Below are 9,987 nucleotides of genomic sequence, written 5' to 3'. Positions count from 1 at the left end.
CCAGTTTTATTGGCATTTGTTTTTTGCTTGTGGAGGGTATTCTAATAAATGTAGCCACCATCGGCAGCATATTGTGTATCCGTGGTTTGATGACCATGTTGACTGTGTTGGCCGTCATGATCGTGACTACCTTGATGACCCTGGCTGCCGTGACTATCATGGTGCCCATGGCTGCCATGGTTCTCATGACTATCCTGATGACCATGGCTATCGTGATGACTATCTTGGTGGCCGTGATTGTCCTTATGACCGTGGCTGTCGTGATAACCGTTACTATCCTGATGGCCATGGCTCTCCTTATGACCATGTCCTTCCTCGTGCCCATGACTGTCATGATGGCTGTCGTGCTGAGCATGACTGCCTTGGTGGCCATGGTCATGTTGACTATGACTATCATGATGGCTGTTACCGTGACTGTCATGATGTTGAACACTTTCGTAATGACCGTGACCGTGGCTACCTTCCTGGTGTCCATGGCTATCCTGGTGTCCATGGCTATCCTGGTGTCCATGACTATCCTGGTGTCCATGGCTGTCATGATGACCATGACTTTCATATTGACCATGTCCCCCATCATGATGACTGTGTTGATCTTGATGCCCGCCGTAACTATGTTGATCCGCATGATGATGACTGGAATGGGCATCTGGTGCTGCTAATGAACTATAGGCGGAATCCGCACTATAAGAAGTTGAACTTATAAAAGTAGCCGGTGCAGAATAACTGCCACTGCCATAGGAACCAGTTTCAGAATCAGATGCTTTTAATCCTGCTCCAAAGGAGTTTGCTGCGAATGTTGTTACAGGAGCTGAATAGCTACCCGAACCAAAAGACTCACTAGAACCTGTGTAGCCATTAGAATCGAAAGCATCGAAAGAGGTCGCAACACTATTGGGTGACGAATGGCTGCCATGAGAACCCACGGAATCATCATGGTGTGATGGAGCTTTTTCATGAGGTGGCAAATAGAGATTCTTCAAATGACTGACGTCTGCTGTGGCTGCAGCACACAATGCCAGCAAAATTGCAATAAATATTTTCTGAAATAGAAAACAAAGGAAAATGTGGATTTAGAAAAAAACAATGTCTGCGAACAAAATGAAATAAAAAACTAGTAAAAGCGCGCTAAGTTCAGCCCGACCGAATCTTATATACCCTCCACCATGGATCGCATTTGTCAAGCGCTTTGCCTGGTAGGCAAAAGGAGGATAATGGATAAGAATTGCTATGCTATTGGAGCTATATCAGGTTATGGACCGATTCCGACCATACTTGGTTTGAATATTGGAGACCATAAAGAAGTCTTTGTGATAAATTTCAGCCGAATCGAATAAGAATTGCGCCTTTAAGGGGGCTCAAGAAGTAAAATCAGGAAATCGGTTCATCTATATCAGGTTATGGACCGATTCATAACATATTTAGGACGTATGGTAAAGGTTATAGGAGAATTTCAACCAAACCGGAATAGAATAGCGCCATCTAGGGGCTAAAGATTTTGGTTTATATGGGAGCTATACCAGGTTATGAACCGACTCTGACCATACTCGGCTTAGATGATGCAAGTCAAAACATAACACCTCATGCAATTTTTCAGCCAAATCGGATAAAAATTGCGCATTCCAGAGGGTCAAGAAATTTAGATCCGAGAGCGATTTACATGGCAGATTTAGCAAAACATGGACCCAAATGGCTCATTTACAGTCTCAACCGACCTAAGCTAATTTCAAACTGCTAGCTTTATTCCTTCAAAAGTTAGCGTGCTTTCGACAGATGGACAGACGTACGGACATGGCTACTTTGACTCAGAATGTCTTTCATGACTGGGCGCAGGGAGTTTTCTGAATCGGTTGATAACCTAATACACTTTTTTACTTTACTTTAATTGGCCATTTCAGAAAATGTATTCCTCTAGCCGAATGTAAAACAGATGCCCAAGCGCCTCAATCTTACGAAATTTTTCTCCTATTTATGAAACCCAGTTTCGAGATATCGCTCTACACTTGGTTACTCCCTCGTAGTTTTGGTCTTCTCCTTTTGCGTTATCTTTTATGGCCGCCTCTGGTCTTAAATAGTTCAGCGGGTAAACCGTCGGGTTCTGCTGCCTTGTTGTTCTTCAGTTTTTCTAGCCAAATTGAGCAGGCGAGCTGATGCATTCGCCTAATCAGGATGCCGCCTCCGGTCTTAAATAGTTCAGCGAGTAAATCGTCGGCTTCTGCTACCTTGTTGTTCTTCAGTCGATGCACAGCTACTTGAACCTCATTCTGACTAGGTGGTAAACATTCCATACCATCATCAGGGATTGGTTCTGTGGTATCCTCTTCGCCGCCATCGTCCGGCACTAGCAGTCGGGTAAAATGTTCTTTCTAAATCCTCAGCACACTAGCTGTGTCAGTTATCAGATTTCCTTCTTTGTCTCTGCAGGAGGATGTGCCTGCACAAAGCCATCGGTTTGATGTTTAGATTTTTGCTAGAATTTCCGGATTTCATGCTGACTACTGTACTTCTCAATTCGCTCAAACTCATGCCTTTTCATGTCCTTTTTCTTTTTGCGGAATAGACATTTCTCCCCTTTCATTTTCTCCCGATACCTCTCCTTCATGTGGCGCATTGCTACCGATTGCAGGGTCGCTCTGTAAATTTTTGCAAATTTTGCCCATGAACATTCCGCTTAGGAACATAGGTAAACTTCTCTCATACCAATGAGTGCAGTTCGATTCAAGTTTAAGCTCAATGATCAGGGGCCTCCTTTTAATAGCCCAGTCTGAACGGCGTGCGACACATCTTTGGTGAGGAATTTGTACATGTCAAAGTACCTCACAAATGTTGCCAGCTTAAAAAGGGGATAACCACCGCAGAAAAATTTTCTGATGTTCACGCCAGGATTCGAACCCGTGCGATCAGCGTCATAAGCTGACATGCTATCCTCTGCGCTACGGTGGCCTTCTGTATGCCGCATTATTGCCTTCAGTAGCATCTCGACGCTCTTGGTCGTACCATAGGTTTCTTGAGGGAGGCTTCCTGTACCCATGAACGGATATAGCGGCATTTTCCATGATTTGCCACTGCGTCGTGCTATCATCGGGACAAGGAGTGCTTTCATCAAGCAGTTGAGTCAGGCGAGTGGAGTATGCCGTTGCCATTTGTTATGTTTGCAGCTTTTCTATGTCCTGCTTCCGTGCAGTGTCAGTTCGTAAGTTTCTCGTCACACTAAGACGGGTGCGAACCTTTGCTCCAACAAGGTAATGAACCTAATCGATATTCGACACTCGGAACTATCGTGCATCTAACACGCTGGTTGAATGCCTTCCATCTATCTATCACAACACAATGGCGGTCGCTATTTGCCCCTTGGCTTGGCACAAGGGCATGTTGACGCAAGTCATTCAGGGCCTTCGTGATATGCTTCACCACTATGTTTGTATCGTCCGTAGTTTCCACTTCCTTTTCTAGTCTAGAAGAGATAGTGGTGCAGAATTTGTGCCGAAATTTATCCCAATCCGTATTCCTTCTATTTAGCCGAGGGACCACTACTTCAGTATTTTCTCCAAGGCTGAAACTAATATAACGATGATTAGAGAAGCTGTGGTCGTCCAACACTTCCCAGTCGCATATTCTTCCATTTATTTCTTCCGATACAAAGGTAATATCTCACGGGCTACGCCACATATCTGCATCCACATGGGACTCACAATCAACGCGGCCACCCTCACGGATGGCCGAACACAATTACAACAGCTATGGGAACCAACAATGGGCAAACGCCGCTGCATCAACATGGGCGAGATAGGGGCCAGGCCATGTCATGCGCAGCACCAAATCACTCGGTCGAGCCAGTACAGCAACACCTCGTTATGGATAACTAGCGTGTATTCATCCCCCCACTAAGTCTTGTCCGCCTCCTAAGAAATACTTCCCGGGAAAAGGTGCCCAACCTTGCAACAGTCGTCTCGTCTTTAAGGGCCCTACTGAAATCCCAAATCGCCTCGCTAATCCCCATCGCGCCTTAATCTCTAATGTCTGCATAGTACGAGCATTCTGTCAGTACATGCCTCCATTCGCACAAATCAATCGCGGACAAATTCCTCTGATGCAAAAATGCATTAAAGGACTTAGGCCGAAGCCAAAGTACGGGCGGTTTCGTACGAATGTCGCGTTACAAATAAATTCGTAAGTCACCCGACGATTGTCGCTGTTCGTCTATCTAGTTTTCCACCTATCATCAAGACGCTCCAAAAGGAGTGCTTTGAGCCGCCTAACATCCCCATCTGCAAGCTAAGTAGCGATGAGCCAATCCTCACGCACTAATGGAATTCCCTTTTTCACACTATAGAGAACGGCCATGTAACTCACGAGTAAGTCAAGCGGGGGCGCGCCAAGCAATACCTGTAGTGCATCTGTCGAAACAGTCCTACACACAGGCAAGCAATCCAGCATTGCCACCCTCTGGCAAGAGAGGATCTGCTTTCGTCAGAAGAATGTCACAGCAATTCAGTGCCATACAGGCGCTCCATAAGTTGCGCAAGGAACAAATAGACCACCATATATGGCTGAACAGCGCGACGACTAAGACCCCAATCGCTTCTCAGAACACTCCATACCGGCTACTCCAGTCATCTTCTTCATCGCCCGATCCAAGTGGACCAGGAAACCCATTCTCTGCAAAACAGTCACTTCCAGATATTTAACGAGTACTACATTCCTGAAGCTAGCTCCACCTGATCGAGCCGTGGGTGGACGATTCCGCGACAAGATGCCCTTGAGCAACATTGTCACGGTTTTGTTCTCCGCGACGTCAACGCCCTTTCGTTGACGTCCGAACTTCCCTATATCTGGTAATGTACATTAGCATCACTTCCTACAATGAAGCTATTCTTCCCTACAGAAGCTACTTTAACCAGCGACTTAAGGTTTGAAGGCGGCATCTGAAACCTGTGCCATGTATAGGGAAGCCAGCCAGTTTTGAGACTTGTTTATTGTTGACAAGGCTGGCTAGTACTAAATCTTCAGTGCTTAGCGACGTAAGAAGAAAAACATTTAGACTACTCCTTGCAAGAATACGGGCTCTGTGTCTCCCATTCCCCGTACCCTTGAGAAGTTTAAATCCCGTCATTCTTAGTCCACGAACCATTCCTCCACACACCCATGGTTCCTGGATAATTTGCAATAATGTTGTCATTCTTATTGTCCGCCGAGGTCCATCAAAATTTGTTCGGAATTGGATATAGCTCCCATATTGTGTAGGGTGTTATACAGTCGACACCGCCTGACTTTTGCCCTTGCTTACTGGTTTTGCATTGAAACCTCCCCAAACGATTTTAACATCATGGGCGGGACAGCTGTCATATTCTCTTTTAAGGCGCTGGTAGAAAATATCTTTGGTCTGTTCGTCCTTATGTTCCGTCGTGGCATGAGCGCAAAAAAACCTGATGTTGAAGAATTTGGTCTTTTTGCGGATTGTGGCTAGCCTCTCATCCACCGGAGTAACGTGGAGGTTGGAAAGTGTTTCAGTTGGAAGATGTTTCAGTTGGAAGGCGTTCTAGTTGGAAGGTGTTTCAGTTGGAAGGTGTTTCAGTCTCCGATTAACCACAAATCCACAGGAAAATTAATGCCTCTATAATATTGGGCTTCACACTCGGTGGTGTTGTGGAGCCCTCCCCGATCAATCGCACCTCCTGTAAGGCGGTAATGTCTGCCTTGTACTACATACACTGCACCTTTGTAAAGAGTGCGAACATTCCAGGTTCAGATATGCAAATCATGGTCCTTAGAATGTTTGTGGGGGCCATCAACATAGGGGGATCCGCTTTTTTCTTCCTCTTTTTTTTTCAAAACAATTGCCTCAGGTGTTCAGCGTGATGATTTACCAACCAATGCCCAAACTTATTTTAAATCGTTCTGTAGGTGAACTCGTGGCACAATTTAGCTCACTATCCTTAACAGATGTTAAAGGACATCTACCCAGGTGACACCGCGAAGAGGTTTGTGTTCACATTTGATATGAAGGAAGACCAAGATGAGACTAGATTTTGCAATCGAAACCTTTGCTTGGTTTCCAAAATGTCCAATTCACAAATTTTTAAGTATATACCACAAATAAATTCTACAGAGTTGTTTTTACTTAAAATGTCACTAACCATTTTGACAATTTCGCCAATCTTCTTAACTTAAACAAAGAACACTGATTGCAATTGCTCTACAATATCGATATTTATACCGAATTTCTCTTATAATTAAATTCAGCACTGCTGTCAAAATTTTGGCCTAAAATCTCGAACTTGTTAGACCTTAGCTAATATTTTAGTCCATAAAATTCCCATCAGGGTTTATCAATTCTTAATTTACCTCGCTACTCTAAGAACTTTCTGCATTTATAATTGCTACCAAAAACTGGAATAAAATAATTTTACCACAAAGGTAATTGGGGAACTCTTAATCAGCGGTAACATTTTGTTGTGTTGCTGTGTTAAAATTAAAAAAAAAACAAGTAAAAGCGTGCTAAGTTCGGCCGGGCCGAATCTTATATACCCTCCACCATGGATCGCATTTGTCAAGTTCTTTTCCCGGCATCTCTTCTTAGGCAAAAAAGGATATAAGAAAAGAGTTACTCTGCTATTAAAACGATATCAAGATATGGTCCGGTTCGGACCACAATTAAATTATATGTTGGAGGCCTGTGTAAAATTTCAGCCAATTCGTTTAAGAATTGCGCCCATTGGGGCTCACGAAGTAAAATAGAGAGAACGATTTATATGGGATCTGTATCGGGCTATAGACCGATTCAGACCATAATAAACACGTTTGTTGATGGTTATGAGAGGATCTAACGTACAAAATTTCAGGCATATCGGATAATAATTGCGACCTCTAGGGGTCAAGAAGTCAAGATCCCAGATCGGTTTATATGGCAGCAATATCAGGTTATGAACCGATTTGAACCATACTTGGCACAGTTGTTGGGTATCATAACAAAACACGTCGTGCGAAATTTCATTCCAATCGGATAAGAATTGCGCACTCTAGAGGCTCAAGAAGTCAAGACCCAAGATCGGTTTATATGGTAGCTATATCAGGTTATGGACCGATTAGAACCATACTTGGCACAGTTGTTGGGTATCATAACAAAATACGTTGTGCGAAATTTCATTCTGATCGGATAAGAATTGCGCACTCTAGAGGCTCAAGAAGTCAAGACCCCAATTCTGTTTATATGACAGCTATATCAGTTTATTAACCGATTTGAACCATACTTGGCACAGTTGTTGGATATCATAACGAAATACTTCGTGCAAAAATTCATTCAAATCGGATAAGAATTGTGCCCTCTAGAGGGTCAAGAAGTCAAGACCCAAGATCGGTTTATATGGTAGCTATATCAGGTTATGGACCGATTAGAACCATACTTGGCACAGTTGTTGGGTATCATAACAAAACACGTCGTGCGAAATTTCATTCCAATCGGATAAGAATTGCGCACTCTACAGGCTCAAGAAGTCAAGACCCAAGATCGGTTTATATGGTAGCTATATCAGGTTATGGACCGATTTGAACCATACTTGGCACAGTTGTTGGATATCATAACAAAACACATTGTGCAAAATTTCATTCTGATCGGATAAGAATTGTGCCCTCTAGAGGGTCAAGAAGTCAAGACCCAAGATCGGTTTATATGGCAGCTATATCAGGTTATGGACCGATTTGAACCATACTTAGCACAGTTGTTGGATATCATAACAAAACACGTCATGCAAAATTTCGTTCCAATCGGATAAGAATTGCGCACTCTACAGGCTTAAGAAGTCAAGACCCAAGATCGGTTTATATGGCAGCTATATCAAAACATGGACCGATATGGCCCATTTACAATACCAACCGACCTACACTAATAAGAAGTATTTGTGCAAAATTTCAAGCGGCTAGCTTTACTCCTTCGGAAGTTAGCGTGCTTTCGACAGACAGACGGACGGACGGACGGACGGACGGACGGACGGACAGACGGACGGACGGACATGGTTAGATCGACATAAAATGTCATGACGATCAAGAATATATATACTTTATGGGGTCTCAGACGAATATTTCGAGTAGTTACAAACAGAATGACGAAATTAGTATACCCCCCATCTTATGGTGGAGGGTATAAAAACAACAACAACAAATAGGTTCATTGTTCCCTTACATGCCGTATTTGCTATACAATTCATTCCACAATCGAATTGATTATTGCCTGTATATAAAGCGCAGAATTACCGACATTGACATTTAAGCTTGTATTCATTCAATTATTTGTTTGTTTTTATTTAAAGCTGCAATTCTTAACAGGGATTTCCCCGATGATAGATATTTCTGGTAATTGTTGATTAGTATTTTTCTTGACTTTTATACCCTACACCACTACACCCAAAGAAAGGGAGCCAGACCCATTGATTAGACAGACTCCGATTTTCACTTCGAGAGCCTGCAAGCTAATTTATTATCAGAATAAGCTCAAGCTCATTTATTATCGCAATATGTACGGATTTCAAAATTAAGTAAATTTTAGTTTCGACGACTCAGCGTGCATAGGGCATGGGGTGGTGTAGGGTATCAAAATGCCCGCTTTGCTCGACCTATAAGCTCGAATAATTCAAGCTCGAGGTATTTCTGTTATTTTATATCCTACCACCATTGACGGTGTATTAATTTAGTCCGTTTGCAACACATCGAAATATTCATTTCCGAACCTACAAAGTATATACCTTGGTGGCAAAAAAACAAGGACAACAGTTACTAAGAATAATATTGAAAGAAAAGAGTTAACAAGTAAAAAGGCGTTAAGTTCGGCCGGGCCGAACTTTGGATACCCACCACCTCGGGTATATATGTAAAGCACTTTTCATCAAAATCCAGTGAAATTTGCATACCTTTTGTCCCATAGCAGTTATATCGAAATATGATCCGATTTGGACCAAATACTAATAAGTACAAGTTAATGTTCAATTAAGTATAACAAAATATTGGTCTTTTTAGTAGTTATATCTAAAAATAAACCGATCTGAACCATATAAAACATGGATGTAGAAAAGGTTAACATAAGTCAATGTGTCAAATTTCAGTTAAATCGGATTATAAATGCGTCTTTTGTGGGACCAAGACTTTAAATCGAGATATCAGTCTATATGGCAGCTATATCCAAATCTTGATCGATTTGAGTGAAATTGAAAAAGGATGTCGAAGGGCCCAACACAACTCACTGTCCCAAATTGCGGCGACATCGGACAATAACTGCGCTTTTTGTGGCCCCAAAACCTAAAACCGAGAGATCGGTCTATATGGCAGCTATATCCAAATCTTGACCGATCTGTGCCATAATGTAGAACTATGTCAAGGGATGTAACCTAACTCAATGTCCCAAATTTTGGCGACATCGGACAATAAATGCGCCTCGTAAGGGCCTAAGACCCTCAATCGAAGGATTGGTCTATATGACAGCTATATCCATATCTGAACCGATCTGAGCCAAATTGACAAAGGATATCGAAGGGCCAAATATAACTCACTGTCCCAAATTTCGGCGACATCGGATAATAAATGCGCCTTTTATGGGCAAAAACCCTTAAATCGAGAGATCGGTCTATATGGCAGCTATATGCAAATCTTGACCGACCTGTGCCATAATGTAGAACTGTGTCAAGGGATTTAACCTAACTCAATGTCCCAAATTTTGGCGACATCGGAGAATAAGGATTGGTCTATATGACAGCTATATCCAAATCTGAGCCGATCAGGGCGAAATTGACGGAGGATGGGAAGGGCCTAATACAACTCACTGTCCAAAATTTCAGCAAAATCGGCTAATAGATGTGGTTTTTATGGGCCTAAGATCCTAAATCGGAGGATCGGTCTATATGGCAGTTATATCCAAATCTAGACCGATCTGGGTCAAATTGACGAAGGGTGTCGAAGGGTCTAAGACAAGTCACTGTCCTAAATTTCAGCAAAATCGGATAA

General features: G+C 42.7%; 1 protein-coding gene across 1 annotated transcript; it reads right to left on the bottom strand.

Moving 5' to 3' along the window:
• Nucleotides 1-11: 11 nt before the first annotated feature.
• Nucleotides 12-6,183, bottom strand: LOC106090932 (histidine-rich glycoprotein-like). Its single transcript, XM_013257295.2, has 2 exons — nt 6,135-6,183; nt 12-1,040 (listed from the first exon to the last, which is right to left on the bottom strand). The coding sequence occupies exons 1-2, from the start codon at nt 6,135-6,137 to the stop codon at nt 42-44; spliced, it is 1,002 nt and encodes a 333-aa protein (XP_013112749.2). The 5' UTR covers nt 6,138-6,183; the 3' UTR covers nt 12-41.
• Nucleotides 6,184-9,987: the final 3,804 nt, after the last annotated feature.

Source organism: Stomoxys calcitrans, chromosome 4 (genome assembly GCF_963082655.1).
Source record: "Stomoxys calcitrans chromosome 4, idStoCalc2.1, whole genome shotgun sequence".
Taxonomy (NCBI): Eukaryota; Metazoa; Arthropoda; class Insecta; order Diptera; family Muscidae; genus Stomoxys; species Stomoxys calcitrans.
Note: the sequence above shows the minus strand (reverse complement) of the source record. Positions and strands in the feature narration are given on the sequence as shown.